We start from the raw sequence: 21,264 nt of genomic DNA, 5'->3' as shown, positions 1-21,264 counted from the left end.
ATGTCCTTTTGCTGGAGACACATCTGCTTGACCTTTATTCTTTTTGGTCTTTTGAAATCTTACAAATATGTATGCAAGGGCTAATACAACAAATAACAGACCCATTCCCAAAAGGCATAATACATATATTGGACCCTAAACTTGACTTCAAATTTTAACTTTGACCTCCAACTTTCATAGTGCACAAATAGGCACTTTAACTTGTATAAAGTAGAACAAGTAAACACACGAGTCCTACATGGCACAATACACGTAGGACAAAAAATGACATGTAGGATGCCATGTAGGACATGTGTGTCTATTTGTTCAACTTTATACAAGTTAAAGTGCCTATTTGTGCACTATGAAAGTTGGAGGTCAAAGTTAAAATTTGAAGCCAAGTTTAGGGTCCAATATATGTATTATGCCTTCCCAAAATGATGCACAAAATCAAGATTGTCTTTTTCCTCTTCGAAGATTGGATGACACATGGTGACACATTAAACTTAGAATCACCACAGAGTGCATCATTGGATAAGAAAGATTGACTTGTGGCATTTGCAAAAGGACCACCAGTGGGAATCTCTCCACTAAGTTTATTGAATGAGAAGTTCAAGTATTTGAGATACACTAGAGCTTCTAATGATTTTGGAATTTCACCACCAATATTGTTATAGCACAAATCCAAGAATTCCAATGCCAACAGTTTGTCAAATGAATCTGGAATAGGCCCATCTAGTCTATTATGTGCCAGAGAAAGATTAATCAATTTATCTAGACCCCCTAGTGTGCTAGGAATCTTACCAGAAAAATTATTTTTTGACAGATGAATGAGTGTTGCAGCCTTTAAATTTCCAATCTCAAGGGGTATTTTCCCACCTAATAAATTGGATGAAATATGGAATTCTAAGAGATCGCGAAGGCCTCCCAAGCTTTCAGGTAATATTGAATTCAGCATGTTGTAACCTATATAAAGATACCTCAAACTGGTAACGTTTCCTAAGCATGGTGGCACGGAACCTGAAAATTGATTTCCTGACAAGTATAATGCACCTAGATTCTTCAAATTGCAGATAGCATCTGGTATGGTTCCTTCAATTTTGTTGCTTTGTAGGTAAAATTCTTGAAGGTTCAACATTCCTTGGATAGTATTTGGAACATGTCCAGTCAACTCATTGTATTGCAGACTCATATGTATCAATCCAGTAAGATTACCAATTTCTTTTGGAATGACGCCCTTCAGATTACAAGCTGGTGCTTCAAAAATTTTCAAAGAGTTGGAGAAATTGCCTACTGAGGTAGGAAGAATACTATCCAATTGATTACCACCAAACACGAGTACTCTTAGATTCCTACAGTTTGTCAATGATGTAAGGGATCTGAATGCTGTATCACTGAAGAAATTATTCCCAGCGAAGTTTAGATGCTCAAGGTATTCTAAGTTACCAAGTGATACAGGAATTGGACCTGTGAAACTGTTGACTGAGAGATCAAGTATTCTAAGTTTCGATGAATTTGAGATTGAAGCCGAGAAAAAACCACTTAGATTATTTTGTGCACAATAAAGTTCTTCTAGGATGGGCATTCCGCGACCTAAATCTGAAGATAGAGTACCTGAAAGCTTGTTTTCTGACAATGCTAGGAACTGCAGTAGTGGCATGTTGAAAATGCTTGCAGGGACAAAACCAGTAAGTTCATTCCGGGATAATGCCAGACGTTGTAGTTTCTTAAGATTACCTAGCTCCACTGGAATCCCTCATGTCAATTTTCAGAAATATATGAGTACCAGTTTGGCAGAAGAGAGACACGGAAGAAAATTTCATCTCCCGTAAGGAAATATCATACTACCTTTCAATTGCAGAGCTGCAATATATTGTTCTGTTAGATCTGTTAAATTGGATAGCTCTCTTGGAACAGTTCCAATAAATTCATTGCAAGTCTATGACAAGATTTGAAGCTTTCTGCACTTGTCTAAGTTTATTGGAATAACGCCAATTAGGTAGTTTACTGAGAGGTGAAGCCCTTCCAAGTTTGGAAGATGGTCACATATAGTTATTGGAAGGTTTCCAGTAAGATTGTTTTCGGTAAGAGCAACGTTTTGCAACGTCGTAATGTTGAAGATTGATGTTGGTATAGAGCCAGTAAGTTTATTAACTTGCAGGTCTAGGATAGTCAGGTAACGAAGATCACCAATTTCCCGAGGGATCTCTCCTTGGAGAAAATTGTTCTGTATTCTCAACACTTGCAGTTTTGTCAGATTGGACAGGGAAGATGGAATTTCCTCTGAAAATTGGTTGCTCGAGAGGTACAGGAAGTGTAGGTTGGGTAACAAACTTAAGAATGAGGGAATGGCTCCAGTGAAGTTATTACTTGTGATACTTACCAATTTCAACCTCTGCAAATGAGCCAAATCTAGTGGCAAATCTCATGGAAAGTGTTGTAACTTATGTTGAGGGAAACAAGAAATGAGAGGTTTCCAAGGTGTGGAGGAATGGTACCATGAAGTTTCATGCTAGAAATGTCTAAAGCAGTGACTCGTTGGTGACGGGAGCTGCAAGTGATTCCGATCCAGCTGCAAACAGGGATGGAAGAAGACCAGTTTCTTGTTAGGGTGAGAAGAAATGTGTGATTTCAGTGCAAGAAGAGCAGCTTCATCGGTGCTAATATTAGGAACAAAAGTAAGTGAAGTATGGTGATGGAGTAGAATGAAAACTGCAAGAGCAAACAGAAGAATGCAATTTCTGCCCATAACTATAACAGACAGAAATTGTAATGATATCTTACAAGATCTATTTAATGATATCAAATTCATTGAATACCAATGTTCTGTTTTTATTTAGTTTTTGAACTGTGACCAGGTCTCTTCCTATATTCAACACTAGTTCGATTGGTCCGATGACTAAGTGATAAAATAATAAACTTACTTAAAAATATATCGTTTGTTGTGTCATAGACCAACTGTTGTGGTAATGACCAACATGATTTTTGTAATAGCCCCTTCAGGTATTCTTAGGTCATTATCTTATCATTTCCAAATTATCTATACACCAACCCTCTGGGAGGATCAATAATATTTTCTCTTACCTTCCAGTGTGACTCGAACCTTCAACCTACCGGTTGATGGTGGAGGTGCTCAACCACTTGAACAAGCCTTAGATGATTAAACAAAAGTATTGGAGCAATGGAGCTTGTATCCTAACAGGTAAAAAAAGTAGTTAGAGAAAAGTTATACATGTTTAGAGGATCCTGGAAACCTAGGAAATGTGAATGACTCATTGAGATTAGGATAAGTGCTAATTAGCTCGAACCCCCTGGGCAAAAAATTATGTTGTATATTTAGGGGTCGTTTGGTTGGGAACAAGTTATCCCAGGATTAGTTATCTCGGGGTTAGCTGTCTTGGGATAACTTATCTCATCACTATGATATAAATGGTGGGATAAGTTATCCCAAACATCACAACCAAACAAGATACAAAAATTTTATCCCATCACTATTTATTTTTATCCCTCACAGCAAAAGACCCCTTAAGGTATTTTTAAGAATTTTTAAGTCTATATATTGATTTGAACCTTCTAAATGTAAGATTAGAAGTTGGCTTAGTGGTTGAGAGGTTCAAAACTCACCTTGAGGTTCCAAGTCCAAATCGTAGGCACTACTCTTTTTTTTTCGAACCTCCTTAATTGAAATTTTGAATCCACCACTGCGGTCCACTTAACCCCCCCCCCCCCNCCCCCCCCCCCCCCCCACAAGTTGTAAAAGTTATATCTTGGTCCAAAGGTAATAAAAAAACCAAAATAATAATAATATAACAAGGCCATTGTTGACACCCAATTTTGACCCTCCCCAATAATAATTAATCATTTCGAGCTTCTCCAATTTCAAACGATTTAAAATAATTAGTTTTATAAAAATTTCCAAAAAAATAATAATATAGTTGGCAAGTTATTTTTAAATAGTTTTTTCACTTTTTATAATTTTTAGATGATATATATGTTTTACATAATTATGTATATAATTAATTTATTTTATGAACATTCAAAAATCATCTCAAAAAGATTTTTTATTTTAAATATTTTATTAGTGTTGGTTGTAATTTTGAATTAATGAGTCTTATGAAATTCAAAATACTTGCAAGTTATTTTTAAAAGTAATTTTGTCTTTTTGTAATAATTTTAAATAATGAATACGTATATTTCTACAATCACGTTATTTTATAAATATTTGAAAATCATCAATACAATTTTTAGTTAAATATTTTATTAGTCTAGTTTGGTTAAACTATGGTTATAATTTTGAGTAATTAAATTATAATTAAGTTAATTATCTTATTTCGTTAAAATTAAGGAGCTCGTTAATTAATTAATATTAATTCGTCTTATTTAAGTTTTAATCAAATCTACTAATTGACTCAATTTGGCTAATTCTTTAAAATTCATTGACCCTATCCTTCACCCATCTTATAAAATTTTTCTTGATAAGACTAGGTTTGGGCCATTTTTTAGCCCAACACTCTCCAACCCAGCAGCCCAAACCTCAATTCCTTCAGGCCAACCCCACTCTTAATTCCCAGGCCCATTCCCATTCCTAATTCCCTAAAGAACCAACCCAAAAACCCATCAGCTCATACGTACAATACCCATTCCACACAATACATACAACATATCCAAACAACAATTCCAAGTGCCCAACAACATACAGTACACGACCTCACTGCCCCAATATCGTCTTCTTCACGTGAAAATCCCGGCAAACCCGGAAATCCAGCGGCAAATCTCGGCGCAACAATGTCCGCCCATACGCCTGTCATCCTCACATCCAATTGTCCCCTTTTCGCGGAGTCTCAGAGCAGAGAAGGACTCCCCATGCCTTTTACCGTTGATCTCGAAAAGGAGCAAAGAAAAATTCAAATTTTCTCTTGAAAAAATCCAATGGATTTCCCCCCTAAATCACCCCATCTTCCCCTATAAATAACCCTCTACCCTCAGTGATCAAGGGGAGTTTTTTGGAAGTTGAATTTTCAAGGCAAGGATCTACCGAGAAAGAGTTTTGCAAAGCTACAGGAAATTACATAAAAGATACACCTAAAAATATAATTTCTTAATTTTTTTTTTTTGCCTTATTCGTGGTTTGCTGGATTCCTCAAAGTGTCGTGTGGTGGTGAAAGCTAGTTGTTATTCAAAGCTCACCGTTTCCAGTTCTCTGCCCCTCAAAAGGTAACATCTAATTTCAGCCCATGTCTCTTTATTCTTAATGTGTTGATTACTTGATTCTTGATTAAGTGTTCAAATGTTATGATTTGGGGCGCATTATGATTGAATGTTGGCTGTAAATTAGTAATGTAGATGGTTTGATCACTCGCTTAGTTTATTTATTTCGATTTCTTTTTTTTTTTGTTGCATGAAATTTGATGACCTCTTTTGAAGGTGAGATTATTTACTTAATGTTAGTTTCTTCTCATTTCATTGAGTGATCTCATCGGTTAACCATGAGTTAGCTCAGTTGTGATTTTTTTGAGTTCAGAATGCTAATTTTCGTAGTCTGATGTGTGGGTTTATTTTCATTTATTTTAGCTAGTATAAATAGTGTGAGCTGAGTAGTTCACCGCCTTTTCTTATGGTGTTAGTTCTATTTATGCTCAACTAAGTAGCATAGTCCTTATATTAGTTGTTGAGTTAATTTATTTCGAGTTTGGCTTAGTTTGACCAAGTTAAGATTGAGTCGATAAATTCATTCTTTCAGGCCGCTGGAGTGTTCATTTTGTGTCTGTTTATTGCTCTATTTTTCTGCCATTCTAACTAGGTTTTTTTTTTTTACATATCTCCACCATTTTCACCATGAATCATATTAATATTGAAATTTCAATATTTGAACCTAAGCGAGTCACGACTTAATGATTTTTGGGCTGTCTTTTTTTTTTTTTTACCTCATGGAGTTTTTGTTATCTCGCTATCTAATATGATATGTTTGAATCAAGTATTGGCCTTTATTTTACCGAATTTTTTTTTACCAAGAATTGTTCGCCATTTACAGTGGAGTTCGTATAAATGTGGAGGTGCTGTTTCTTTCTAACTTTTGGTTTACTTCTAGTTCTTGTCTCTTCCCAAGTTGTTAGCATTATTTGCTAATTTATTCATTCCATGAAATATATTTGTTTTACTATAGGAGGCATGTTGTTAATCCCCTTTTATTGTAAAAAGCATAATATTCAATCATTTGCAGTTTACTGTGCATTGAAAAAAAAAATCTTTTATTTATGCCACTTTATTTTCTCTTAAAGTTCAATTATTGCTTGTTTGCCATGACTTGTTTCTTAAGATTCAGCCTTCTTATACTATCATACGCTATTATTTGAACTCGATGACATCGATCCCAACTTTGGGGTGCACATCCTTGCATATTTGCTTTCTGTTATTTATTGTTGATAGAGTGTATTTCCCCTTTGTTGATCATTTTTGGCTTAATTCAAGTCTAAACCACATGATTCATGAATTAAATTTTAGCATATTTTTTGTTGTTTGGAAGGTGCATTTAGATGAGCATGTGTTGTATGGTGGAGTTAATTCTCCCTCGGTTTGGGTTTATTCCACCAAAGTCATCTAGATCCCCTGCTTAGCACAATTTATTTTGGTGCATGTTGATCATATTGGAATTTTAAATATGTTCTTTTTCTCACGTCATTTGAACCTACACTAATATATTTCCTCCTTTTCCATTGTTGTATGTGAATTCCCACCGAGTCCATTGTGGACTCTTTTCCCTCCTCTCGAGTCAAGTAGAGAAGATGATGGACAGATTGAAAGTAGCAAACAGGGTTGGAAGCTAAAATTGCAGATCTTGGAAAGTCTGAAAAGTGGGCTGTATACAGCATTATACACTGATATACAGGTTCAGTATAACAAATGTGTGGCCAAAAATGAAGATACAGGTTGGAGGCGTCAAAAGCAAACTGTATACAGTCGATACATGGGTTGATATACAGGAAAAAGGGCTAAGAAACTATCGATATACACCGATATACAATTGGTGTATATGCATAAACGAGTTTAGAATTAAACCCCCAAAAATTGCAGCAGGCCCAAGAAGAGCCCAAATTTAATCTCTCCTTTACTCTTAAATTATTTAATTGTGATTAGTTATTAAATGTTTTTATTTAACTCTAACTTTAGAATTATTAATTAACCTAATTAGACTCCCTAAAAGATAAGTTATTTTCTTTGTGTTGGTTAACTTTTAATATATATATATATATATATATATTTTTATTAATCAAATATGTTGATCAAATTATACTTTCTAATTAAGTTAAACCTTTTGTTCTTAAAATATATCTTTTAACGCCTCTTCACTTAATCATTTTATTCATTTTAAAATTGTTTTTAAGTTGAAGTGTTTTTCTCAAATAAACTTTAAAAATGTTAGTCAAAACCTTTTCAATTAATAAAAAATAATAATACATACTTAGTCATCTTCTCAAAAAGGTTAGTCAATTAATTAAAAAATGGTTTTCATGCTTAAATTTACCAATTGAGTTTAAATCATTATTTTTAAAAATGAGTCAAGTAAATCCTAATTAATCTAGTTGTGTCAAAATTCTATTCACATGCAATTTAATTCAAATGTTTCATTTTTGGGTTCCTTTCTCTAAAAATAAATAAATAAAATAAAAAATAAAAATGCGTCATTTATTTAATTATTTTCTTAATCGAACATATTATAAGTTATTATTTTTTTATGTTAAATCATTATTTTTTCTAAAAAATAGTCAAATATATTTTAGTCAAGTCGCAGGTCAACCGAATGTTAGCGGACACTTTGAATGCTTAAACCCTTCTCAAGGTGTAAATTGAACCCCGAACCCTTTTTGGGATTTTCAAATGATTTTTTCTGTTTAAATCTTTGAAAATTATAAGTTTTCTTGATTTCTTTTAAAAAATTAAGTGGCGACTCTTTTTTAAGTATTTTTCTCAAATTGTTTTATACTTAGAACATTTCAAAAAAAAGTGATTTTTCTAAAGATTAGTAAAATTACGGCACAACAGCCATCAGAGGTACTTTGCATTGGCCAATAGGAATCAAACTCAGGCAACCATTATTTATTAGTAAACCAATAATTGTTGTTTAATGTTCACCTACCATTGTTAATAATACACAGTTTATATTATGATCAGTCAATTAGCCAATACAAATCAAGTGATAACAATTATTAGTGCTAATAAAACAATAATTGTTGTTTACCTACCATAAAATATATTGTTTATGCAATAATTTTGAGCTCATACATACACCTCTGATGGCTGCCAATGAAAACTCTGAACTACTAGATAATACCTTGTGGCAGGCAGATTGATTTGATGGTTATTGAGGTGAGTTTATTAATCCATAATAAATTCTTATTTTTCATTCTTCTATTGTTGTGTAACAAAAGTAACAATACTGATAAGTTCTTATGTTCCTTGATGTTTTGATGATCTCCTCACAAGTGTAGGGACCTGGTCCTCTGCAGAGTATGAATACTCGTCCAGTGGTCAAAGTGTTGTACAGCTGGAAAACTGTCTGCGTCAGAAGGTTGGTGAAGATGCAGAGTACTCCACCAATCAGAAGCAACGAGGTTGCTTGTTCATTGGATAATAACTTTTCATGTCTAAATATATCCAAGGAAAAACAACAAACTAATTCATTCATTCAAAAGGAGAGAGCCAACACGTATTCTCAAGAACTTACTAAGATGAAGTTTGCAAGGGACCTGGTCCCTGCAAGACTGCAATGTGAAAGGACGACAAGACAGCTGTCAGAAAAGCTGCCACTTCTGATGTGGTAGGTGCACAACTTTTCTAAACAGCAGGCTCTCAGCCAATGAGCGGTCCCAAGGAGTTTGTGTTCTTTTTAATATAGTCTCTTCCAACAAAACATAAACTCAAGATTTTGGCAAACAAAAACTCACAAGCTTAAAAGGAAAAAGCCATCTTCAAGGTAGAACGATACTTACACTCAACAAAAGGATCTGATAAAGGGCTGAAGCATCTTTGTTGAGTTTGAGTTTATGTCTATCATTTTATAGATTTTTTCATTTTGAAACTTATCAAGTATACAAGCAAAGACCATTTTGGTGAAGTATTCTCCAGCAAGCACAACAAGGACCTGATCAAGCTGCAAGCATCCGAGTGTGTCTTAGGAGTTATACTTCCATGCATATATTGTAAATCAGTTCCTAGTCTATAAAGGATTCAGATATTTGTTTCTGTGTGGAAAGGTCTAAGTCGGTTAGAGTTAGCCGATTTAGTGAGTAGTATCTGCTCGGTCAAAGTCTAAGTCATCTAGGAGCTAGTTGATTTAGTGGGCGGTGTGGTATCCGCTTAGCAAAGTCTATATTAATCAGTTAGGATTAGTATAGTGGGCAGTGTGGTATCTGCTCTGACTCAACTAAGTGATATGAGGTATTGCTTAGTGTGGAGATTAACAAGCTAATCTTCTTTTGTAAACTGACTTTTACTTTTGCTTGGAGAAGATTAGTGAAAGCAGTTTGAAAAGTCCTGGCAGGCCAGGTCGTGGGGTTTTACTCCCTTGAGCAAGGAGGTTTCCACGTAAAACACTTGTGCAATCTTTACTTTCAGTATTTATTTTACTGTCTGTTAGTGTAACTGTGTTGTTAGTGTAACTGTGTTGAGGACCTGGTCCCATTGATAGTCGTGGACGCACACATTCCAACAAATACTTTATGTTATCATTTGATGAATTTAATCCGTCTATACCACTCTAACTTATTTAGAACAATTAGTTCATACAAAAACAAAACATCTCAATATGAAGACGAAAAAATGGAATGAAAAAAACTATGTAACTCTAGATCCCCTAGAGTACTAGTAATCATACCAGAAAAATATATAATTTTTTGACAGATCAATGTGTGTTGCAACCTTCAAGTTTTCCCTTTCAAAAAAGGGGAAATTGTTATTTGAAGTTTTGTTGATTTAACAAACTTCTGGATTTAACAAGGGACCTGATCGAGGAAAGATGTAACATCCGACAATTTGAAATAGCTTTGAAGAGGCTTAGGATTGGAAATTTTCATTTTTGGAAAGAATTTTAAAGTTTTGGAAATTTTGGCTAAGTATGGAAAATGTGAATTTTTGGCCAACTTTGAACAGCCATAAATTCTAGCTCAGGATGAGTTAGGTGGAATTCCAGTTATGGTTGCAAAGTTCGTGGAAGGATCTTTCTAACGCCACCGAGTTTGCTCAATTCCGAGTCCGTATGAGCGAGTTATGACCTTTGAAAGTTGGGCAGTTGACAAGGAATCCGTCCGGGAATCATTAAGGGCATTTTGGTCTTTTCCCTAGCCTTTTATTTTGGTTATATAAATGTGTTAGGCTGATCATTTTGATCAGTTTTACCATTTTAAAAGAAGTGAGAGTGAGGGTTTTGAGAGAAGAAGAAGAGAAGAAGAAGAGAAGAAGAGAAGAAGAGTAGATCAAGCAAGGAGATCATCGTGGATTTTCGTCGGGGGTGATCCCTACCAAGGTATGTGAGCTTTTAGTGTTGGGTGATCCTTTCCCCCACATGCCAAACTCGTTTTATTTTCGAGAAAACATGGATTGTGTTTGTTGAAGTTGTGAGTTGTTGTGGTTGAAGTTGTTAGAGTTGTTAAAGTTGTTAGTTGTTGAAATTATTGTTGGTATTGTTGTTGGTTGTGATGTTGAGATTCTTGATGGTTTGGGACTTGTTTCCGGTTGGGGTTTTGAGTTGAAATCTATTGAATGTTGAGGGATTTCATGTTTCTAAGTNAGACTTGGTATGTCCTCATGGATTCGAGGACAAGACTTTTAAGTTCTTTTGTTAATGTAATAGAATTCTTTTGATTGTAAAGGGCCGTGTCCCTACTTATGTTTTGCGACTGTGTCTAAGATGGCCATGTGAGACTTAGACTTCCGTTGTGTGTTTTTAAAGTTGTTTTAAGAAGTTTAAATGTGTGGATGTAAATAAGTTTTTTTTTATTATTCCGCACTATTTTCATTATTGAATGCAATGAATGACTATGTGGCTTGTATAAGACCCCTTCGGGGTCGAGTACGCCTTGTTACGACTTGGGGGTGCTCCCAGGTCGTGACAATAACAAATAAGGAATCGGTAGCAGCCTTAAGATAGATAAAAAGAGAATCATCCGTTTAGATCTATTTCAGCTGCCAATGAAATGGAATATGGGGAACTCTCCGTCTAAGTGGTTAATCCGACGAGTCAATTCTCAATGCGATGCTGCTATCCGTTCGACGATCCCAGTAAGTGATGCTATGTGCTCTTATCTGTCTGTTCTAATAGTCAATATTATTAAATTGACATATTGCTCTAACTTAGTTGAGCTTACTGGATGAATTTAAATTTTAAAACAATCATTATACAATAAAGCGAGCCAATCGAATTTAACCAAGCTATGTTTAACCAAGTTTGAGCTTGACCTAGACAAGCTTTAATCGAGCTTTAACCGAGTTGAGCCGCCGAACATAATTAAATTTGAGAAACTTTAAAAAATGGCTATAGTTTGGGCTTAATGAGTGATTCATAGATATAGTTTACTTAATTACGATTCATAGCTACATGTTAGATGAATGAGAGAGACAAACGGGATTGAGAGAGGGAGTAAAGTGACTTGCGATATTTGGGAGAAATGAGAAAGAGAGGGGATGTATGTATACATGTTTTATTTGTTGTACCACAAATATAATTGATACATTTGATTTGTATCAACGCATACAATAGCATCAAGTTGCATCAAATCCAACTATTTTGTTGTTCTTGTTATTTCTTTTTGTAGGTATTGTACTGCTCTCTTGTTAATTGCTATGTTTTCTATGTTGTTTTCTTCTTTTTTATACTTGAATTTGTTGCACTTGAGCCGAGGGTGTTTTGAAAATAACCTCTCTATCTCCATAAGATAGTGACAGTTGACAAGATTTGCATAAACTTTATCCTTCCCAAACTCCATTTTAGTGGTTTTAATTTGGTGACGTGGACCTCTAACAAGAGGCCACATGGCAAAGTTAGTTTTACAAAATCATCATTAAAGAAATAATGATATAAATGAGTGTTTTTTTTTTGTTATAGCAATGACATAAATATGCCAAATTTTTAATGGATTATGTTATGTAAAGGATCCATTTTTAATAGTTGAATAACAAATTTCACGAAGGACGAAACTTGCTAAGTTTTGACGTTAAGGATGATTTTTGTTCAATAAATTAGTTGAAGGATGTACATTAAGTTTTGAATACACCAACTTGCTCGCTAATGCGTTAACTTTAAATTGTTTTAATTTGGTTGGTAGACGAATCTCTAGAAATGCAGTAATGAAAAAGAAATGGAAGGGAAAGAAGCTAGGAGTTGCTTCATACATGTTTGATAAAATGTCTGAAAGGATGTTTGTATGCATTCTTCTGTTGTGCATACTGATCCTGTCTGTTCAGATGCCATCATTCCAACATATAACCCTGTTTACAGTGATAAATGAGACCTCTCTGCTTTCCATACTCTTGAAGAACTCAAGGTAGAATTCGATTCTCGTGTTCTTATTGATATTAAAGAGCATCATATGTTTGGGAGTAATAGTGTATACGGAAATAGTATGATATCTCAATATGTAATTCTTCCAGGTGTTTTGCTTAGTGTTCCGTTTGATATGGACATAAATTTTCTCACTACAACCTGTAGAAAGTTCTCGTGTCCTTCTGGCCAATGTATTTGGCATCGATTTCCATTTGATAACTAATAGTAATCCCTTGCTTGTCTTTTACAGAAAATGTTTGGTCAAATTATATGAAAGAATAGTCTACTTAAATACTATTCCTGGGAAGTTTGCATATTCTTGTTATTGAAGGTTCAAAGTACATTGCTTATACCCAAACACCCTGCCTTCTTCATCTCACTTGCACCGCCATCTAACACAACTGGCAAGCTCCAGGTACTTTCTCTCTTACTCATCTTCTTCTCTTCTCATAGCTAATTTACCTTATTGAGTTTGATTGTTATAGCATACAAATTGTGACTAACAAATTGAGAATCACAGTCTCTATCTTCAAAAGTCTATTCATATTGAGTTGCTTGTTACAATTCTTGATACAATGAAGTCCTGTCTTGTGAAGTACATAAAAGTACTCGTGCTAAGCTGAAACCTTAACACAACCAACATAGGTAATCTAACAACATATAAGAGACAACGGTTCAATTATATTCCACCTAGTAGCAACTACCAACAAATCGGAGCCTAATCTTTTTAAGTGTTAAAAGAGCATCTTCCATGCTAATTCTTGCATCAGGTGTCACTAATGTGCAGCTCAAAGCTAATTCCATGATTGATAACAAACATTGCATCTTTGCATCGATTTGTTTATCCCCTGACTCTATCAAATTAGAATCCACCACCTTATGAATTCCACTTGGGAAGGAATTACTAACCCAAAGTTGTATGCTCAAGTCGCCAGTAAATATTTCATCAGTTGGTCTCATTCTTGTAAAAGTTTCCATCATCAAGATACCAAAGCTGTAAACATCGCAGCTCGTGGATACTATTCCATCTTGTCCATACTCAGCAATCATGGTAAATAGTTGTCAAAAAAGCTTCCTACACCCTAGTTATCATTGAATATGCTAACTAAGAGTACTAGTTCATATTTATGGCCAATAATTAATTGGGTATATATTCTCTAAGGATATGAGAAAACTTTGAAAAGTTTGAATACCTGGAGCAATATATCCAATAGTTGCAATTGTCCTTGTTTGAACAAAAGCTTCCCCTTCACCTAACAATTTTGAAATGCCAAAATCACTGACATGAGCAACCATTTCTTGATCTAGCAAGACATTGCTTGGCTTCAAGTCACAATGCACCACATGCGTTGAATAGCCATTGTGGAGATAGTCCACTGCAGATGCAACATCTATCATTATATCTAATCTCTGCAACAAGTCAAAGAACAAGTTGTGAGAGTATAACCGTTTATCAAGTGTCCCATTGGGCATGTATTCCAACACTAAAGCCTTGAAATCAAGGTTGGAGCAGCTCATTATGACTTTGGTCAGATTTCTGTGTCGAAGGTTGCGAAGTATCTCACATTCAGTGTCAAAGCTTGTGAATGCACCCTCCAACTGCACATTGAATACCTTTGCTGCAAAAATGGTACCATCCTTAAGTATCCCTTTGTAGACCATGCTGAAACTCCCATTACCAAGCAAGTTGCTTTCATTGAATCCTTCTGTTGCCTGTTCAAGTTCATAATAGGAAATTCTTTCATGTCCTTTTGCTGGAGACACATCTCCTTGACCTTTATTCTTTTTTGTCTTTTGAAATCTTACAAATATGTATGCGAGGGCTAATACAACAAGTAACAGACCCACTCCCAAAATGATGCACAAAATCAAGATTGTCTTTTTCCTCTTTGAAGATTGGATGACACATGGTGACACATTAAACTTAGAATCACCACAGAGTGCATCATTGGATAAGAAAGATTGACCTGTGGCATTTGCAAAAGGACCACCAGTGGGAATCTCTCCACTAAGTTTATTGAATGAGAAGTTCAAGTATTTGAGATACACAAGAGCTTCTAATGACTTTGGAATTTCATCACCAATATTGTTATAGCACAAATCCAAGAATTCCAATGCCAACAGTTTGTCAAATGAATCTGGAATAGGCCCATCTAGTCTATTATGTGCCAGAGAGAGATTAATCAATTCATCTAGACCCCCTAGAATGCTAGGAATCTTACCAGAAAATTTATTTTTTGACAGATCAATGAGTGTTGCAGCCTTTAAATTTCCAATCTCAAGGGGTATTTTCCCACTTAATAAATTGGATGAAATATTGAATTCTAAGAGATCGCGAAGGCCTCCCAAGCTTTCAGGTAATATTGAATTCATCATGTTGTAACCTATATAAAGATACCTCCAACTGGTAACGTTTCCTAAGCATGGTGGCACGGAACCTGAAAATTAATTTCCTGAAGTATAATGCACCTAGATTCTTCAAATTGCAGATAGCATCTGGTATGGTTCCTTCTATTTTGTTGCTTTGTAGGTGAAATTCTTGAAGGTTCAACATTCCTTGGATAGTATTTGGAACATCTCCAGTCAACTCATTGTATTGCAGACTCATATGTACCAATCCAGTAAGATTACCAATTTCTTTTGGAATGACGCCCTTCAGCTTACAAGCTGGTGCTTTAAAAAATTTCAATGAGTTGGAGAAATTACCTACTGAGGTAGGAAAAATACTATCCAATTGATTACCACCAAACGCGAGTACTCTTAGATTCCTACAGTTTGTCAATGATGTAAGGGATCTGAATGTTGTATCACTGAAGAAATTATTCCCAGCGAAGTTTAGATGCTCAAGGTATTCTAAGTTACCAAGTGATTCTGGAATTGGACCTGTGAAATTGTTGATTGAGAGATCAAGTATTCTATGTTTCGAAGAATTTGAGATTGAAGTCGAGAAAAAACCACTTAGATTATTTTGTGCACAATAAAGTTCTTCTAGGATGGGCATTTCGCGACCTAAATCTGAAGGTAGAGTACCTGAAAGCTTGTTTTCTGACAATGCTAGGAACTGCAGTAGTGACATGTTGAAAATGCTTGCAGGGACAAAACCAGTAAGTTCATTCCGGGATAATGCCAGACGTTGTAGTTTCTTAAGATTACCTAGCTCCACTGGAATCCCTCCTGTCAATTTTCAGAAATATATGAGTACCAGTTTGGCAGAAGAGAGACACGGAAGAAAATTTCATCTCCCATAAGGAAATATCATACTACCTTTCAATTGCAGAGCTGCAATATATAGTTCTGTCAGATCTGTTAAATTGGATAGCTCTCTTGGAACAGTTCCAATAAACTCATTGTAAGTCAATGACAAGATTTGAAGCTTTCTGCACTTGTCTAAGTTTGGTGGAATAACACCACTTAGGTAGTTTACTGAGAGGTGAAGCCCTTCCAAGTTTGGAAGATGGTCACATATAGTTATTGGAAGCTTTCCAGTAAGATTGTTTTCGGTAAGAGCAATGTTTTGCAACGTCGTAATGTTGAAGATTGATGTTGGTATAGAGCCAGTAAGTTTATTAACTTGCATGTCTAGGATAGTCAGGTAACGAAGATCACCGATTTCCCGAGGGATCTCTCCTTGGAGAAAATTGTTCTGTATTCTCAACACTTGCAGTTTTGTCAGATTGGACAGGGAAGATGGAATTTCCTCTGAAAATTGGTTGCTCGAGAGGTACAGGAAGTGTAGGTTGGGTAACAAACTTAAGAATGAGGGAATGGCTCCAGTGAAGTTATTACTTGTAATACTTATCAATTTCAACCTCTGCAAATGAGCCAAATCTAGTGGCAAATCTCCATGGAAAGCGTTGTAACTTATGTTGAGGGAAACAAGAAATGAGAGGTTTCCAAGGTGTGGAGGAATGGTACCATGAAGTTGCATGTTAGAAATGTCTAAAGCAGTGACTCGTTGGTGACGGATGACGGGAGCTGCAAGTGATTCCGATCCAGCTGCAAACAGGGCCGGAAGAAGACCAGTTTCTTGCTAAGATGTTGTTAGGGTGAGAAGAAATGTGTGATTTCTGTGCAAGAAGAGCAGCTTCATCTGTGCTAATATTAGGAACAAAAGCAAGTGAAGTAAGGTGATGGAGTAGAATGAAGACTGCAAGAGCAAAGAAAAGATTGCAACTTCCGTCCATAATTACTTATTGATCAAATTAAGGTGATGGAGTAGAATGAAAACTTCAAGAACAAGAATTTCTAATGCAAAACAATGATCTTAGAGGACTTATATAATGATGTTAGTTTCTGGAGTCAATTTTGGGTTGCAGCTTCATATGTCTCTAGGGAAATATTTGTATTTGGGGAACATATATTACAAATTTATAATCAAGCAGTGAAGAAAATTTCAAAGTAAACCAAGTCAACAATTCGCACACTAGGCATTCTATTGCCTTTATGAGATGTGCCAAAAAATTCAACTTCATACTCCTTTTTTTCTGGTCACTTATGTCATTTAAGAAAAAAATAGTCATTAGCATATATTAAAATCATGTATTCGTGAGATGTACCTTCTCTTCTTTCATCTCATTTTAGACTTCCATATATTATCAAAACAACCAATAAGCTCTCTAAAAAGAGGGAAAGAGGTGAATTTTCAAAAAGAATTTCCCCTTAAAATTTGTCGGTCCAAAGATACTTTATTCTTATGAATTTTCCTATGAAAGGAGTTGGGAAGTTACGATCTATCCATATCAATCTCTCTTTTAGCTTCTCTTGGTGTCTGTTGAAAATTATTGAACCATTAGACGGAATTACAGTCCCGTCTATGGTTAGCACGTATAATCGCAGCCCAGTTGCATTCTGTGAAGCCATGTTTCAATGTGAAATCCTTAAAACAGTGCAATTGTATTCTAATTTCTCTCACAGTTTCTTCAAGTTTTATGGCATTGATTTGTAATCCATTTCACCAGCATCAATGAATCATTTTCCACTTCCAATCTCCTTGTGTTGTTGTTGTAGCACCATTCTTCATAGCCCAGGCCAAAGTAAGTAGCATATGCAGAAATCAACTTTCGTTAATCATCTTGAATAATGCCCCTCCTCCACTTGCTCCGAGGTGCCTTTAGAGCATCTGTCAGAATTCAACTTGAATCCTTTTGTTGCCTGTTCAAGTTCATAGTAGGAAATTATTTCATGCCTTTTTACCAGAGATACATCTTCTTGACTGCACTGTATCTTTCTCAATCTTAACAGCACACATCCAACAGCCAACACGAGGAGTGATCCAATCTCTAACAGGATATATAACCCTATAAGAACTCTTTTTCTTCTTGACGGACGATCTAAGTGCACCTGATTCAAAGTACCAACTTGAAGAACCTGTTTCATAGTCATACGTTTTACAGTCTTCTAGTCTATTTATCGTGTATCAGGAAGTTCAGTTGAGTTGTAATTTATTGCTTTCCTAGGCTTGTGTTTAGGGAACAATATTGAAGTATGTGTTAACTTCAATTTGGGAATAACTTGAAGTGGGTTCGACGATCAGTTAATTGTTGATTTTAGGAATTGAAAATAGTTCCTAGGTTGCAAGAGTTGTAATCCGAAGATGATCACATATAGTTTTTGGAAGATTTCTAGTAAGATTGTTGTACGAAAAAGCAATTATTTGCATTGTAGTAATGTTGAAGATTGATGGTGGTATAGAGCCACTAAGTTTATTAAATTGCAGGTCTTTGATAGTCAGGTAACGAAGATCACCGATTTCCCAAGGGATCTCTCCTTGGAGAAAATTGTTCTTTATTCTCAACACTTGCAGCAAGAAGAGCAGCTTCATCAGTGCTAATATTAGCAAGTAAAGTATTGTCATGTAGTAGAAGAATGAAAATTGCAAGAAAAATGCAACTTCTGTCCATAATTAGGGAAAATGCATAAGTATCCCCTGTCCGAAATCCCAGAGACACACTTATACTATACTTAGGTCCTATTACCTCTCGAAATTGTTTTATAAATAATTTTCTACCCCTTTTTGGCCTACGTGGCACTATCCTTGAAAAAATTATCAACACGCGCTGGGCCCACAAGATAGTGTCCGTAAGCCGAAAAGGGGTAGAAAACTATTTATAAAATAAGTTTGGGGGCTAATAGGACCTTAGTATAGTATAAGTGTATCTCTGAGATTTCGGGCATAGGTTGGGGGTACTTATGCATTTTCCCCCATAATTAAGCCAACAAGGTTTCTCATTCATAATTAGGGATGGCAATGGGGCGGTGTAGGGCGGAGGCGGTGCGGGTTGAGCTTAACCCGCAAAATTTTTAATCCGCCCCTCCCCTCCTTGCATAACAGCTCTTTTAATTTTCAACCCGCCCCGTCCCATCCCGCATAGAATCGCCCTGCATAATTTTTTTAATATATTTTTTTTCTAGTTATGTTTGATACTAAAAATAAAATTCATAAAAATAAATTCATTTTTTCATTAAGTTGTATTAATTTAATAGGATAGTGACTTAAAATTTTATTGAATCGGGAGTCACCACAATGTGCATCATTGGACAAGAAAGATTGACTGGTGACATTTGCAAAGGGACCACCAGTGGGAATTTCTCCACTGAGTTTATTGAATGAGAAATTCACGTGTTTGAGATATCCAAGAGCTTCTAATGACTTTGGAATTTCACCACTAAAATTGTTATAGGACAAATCCAAGTATTCCATGGACAATGTTTTGCCAAATGATTCAGGAATAGGCCCCTCTAATCTATTATGTGCTAGAGAAAGATTAATTAATTTATCTAGACTCCCTAGAGTACTAGAAATCTTACCAGAAAAATAATTTTTTAAGTTTCCGCTCTCCAGTGGAATTTCCCCACTCAATAAATTGGATGAAACATGTACTTGTATGTATTTGGATGTATCTGGGGACACCAAAATCTGATGAGATGTGTAATATTACAAACTAGAATAAATTTAAGTAATTAGCTCCTAAAATAATTGGATTTACGTAAGTTCATGACAATTTGTATATCAGAGTATATGCCTAGCCCATTTGCACCTTTCTCTTTAAATAAATTTGCGGGACAATATATTTGGAGGCTTGATAGTGTTGTTGTGATAATCCAGTGCAATTTAGAGTTCCTCAAGTTGAATTATTTTCATTTGTTTGAAGTATTCTTGTCAAGCTCCTTGGTGCTATGTGCATTCACTTGATCATGTCTCGTTTTCTTTTGTGATTTTACGTATACACCTCTGTTTACTATGGAATTTAAGCTCGAGTATTAGAATATATGGCCTTCAGTTCCTTTTTTATATGGTTGTTATTGCTTTAAATCGTTTCAAAGAATGATTCTTGTGTTTAGGAGATGCCATTTTCAGTGAAAGGGAAGCTAAGTTACAAGTCTCGGGAGCCAAGAATTGAGTAATATACTTCAAGTATACATGATATACACTTCTGTATACACAGTGATACAAAAACGAAAAATGGGTCAAAGTCCAAGATGATCAACAGTTGAAGGGCCCAAAGTCAGTCTAAGCGAGCAGAACCTGACTTCTGGTGGGAGCAAAGAAGTTGCCCAAAACCCAGGCATGAATAGTTCCACAAGTATTTTTCATGAACCCTGTATCATCTCAAGTATTCATGTTCTGTGTTACTTTCATGTCCACGGGTTGGTAGATAATAGGATTCTCAAGTTATGTAAATACGAAAAATAAATATTGTGTTGAGCATTTTAAATCTCATTTTCAACTTCCATATATCAAGAAATGAGTTTCTTCCAACTACCAAGATAAAATACACTGAAGTACTTGCGCGAAATTGAATAACATACAAGAGCAGACTGGTAACTAAAATAACATACAAGAGCAGATTGGTAACTAAAATAACATACAAGAGCAGACCGGTAACTAAAATAACATACAAGAGCAGACCGGTAACTAAAATAACATACAAGAGAAGACTGGTAACTAAAATAACATACAAGAGCAGACTGGTAACTAAAACAACATACAAGAGCAGACCGGTAACTAAAATAACATACAAGAGCAGACTGGTAACTAAAATAACATACAAGACCAAACTGGTAACTAAAATAACATACAAGAGTAGGCTGGTCTGATTCCACCTAGTGCCGACTACTGACAAGCTGGAGCCTCATCTTTTTGAGTGTTGAAAGAGCATCTTTCATGCTAATTCTTGCATCAGGTCTCATTGTAGTGCAGTTCAAAGCTAATTCCATGATAGAAAACAAACAATGCATCTTTGCATCGATTTGTTCATCTCCTGGCTGCACCAAATTAGAATCCACCACCTTGTGAATTTCACCCGGAAATGAATCACTAACCCAACGTTGTATGCTATAGTCTCCGGTAAATATTTCATCACTTGGTCTTGTTCGTGTGAACGTCTCCATCATTAGGATGCCAAAACTATAAACATCACAACTCGTGGATACTATTCCATCTTGTCCATACTCTGCAATCATGGTCAACAATGATCATAAATCAACTTATACCTAGGGGAAGGAATTGTTTTGAGTATTTATATGATTTGAGAACTTTAAAAAGTTTTAATATACCTGGAGCAATATATCCAATGGTTGCAATTGTCCTTGTCTGAACAAAAACCTCCCCTGCACCTAACATTTTTGCAATGCCAAAATCACTTACATGAGCAACCATTTCTTGATCTAGCAAGACATTGCTTGGCTTCAAGTCACAATGCACCACAGGCGTTGAATAGCCATTGTGGAGATAGTCCATTGCAGATGCA

General features: G+C 35.5%; 2 protein-coding genes across 2 annotated transcripts in view; both read right to left on the bottom strand.

Moving 5' to 3' along the window:
* The window catches only part of LOC125873949 (probable LRR receptor-like serine/threonine-protein kinase At3g47570), a 134,839-nt gene that overhangs the window by 100,119 nt on the left and 13,456 nt on the right, over positions 1-21,264 (bottom strand). The gene's annotated exons all lie outside the window — the stretch shown is intronic.
* On the bottom strand, positions 20,618-21,258 carry LOC125872903 (receptor kinase-like protein Xa21). Its single transcript, XM_049553698.1, has 2 exons — positions 21,071-21,258; positions 20,618-20,967 (listed from the first exon to the last, which is right to left on the bottom strand). The coding sequence occupies exons 1-2, from the start codon at positions 21,252-21,254 to the stop codon at positions 20,618-20,620; spliced, it is 534 nt and encodes a 177-aa protein (XP_049409655.1). The 5' UTR covers positions 21,255-21,258.

Source organism: Solanum stenotomum, chromosome 8, assembly GCF_019186545.1.
Source record: "Solanum stenotomum isolate F172 chromosome 8, ASM1918654v1, whole genome shotgun sequence".
Taxonomy (NCBI): domain Eukaryota; kingdom Viridiplantae; phylum Streptophyta; class Magnoliopsida; order Solanales; family Solanaceae; genus Solanum; species Solanum stenotomum.
The sequence above is the reverse complement of the archived record's forward strand: the minus strand, read 5'-3'. Positions and strand labels throughout refer to the sequence as shown.

Coding starts and splice junctions, on each gene's coding strand:
- LOC125872903 (XM_049553698.1), bottom strand. CDS start 21,254: ATGGACTATCTCCACAATGGCTATTCAACGCCTGTGGTGCATTGTGAC. Junction 20,968..21,070: donor CATTGGATATATTGCTCCAG/GTATATTAAAAC, acceptor CCATGATTGCAG/AGTATGGACAAGATGGAATA.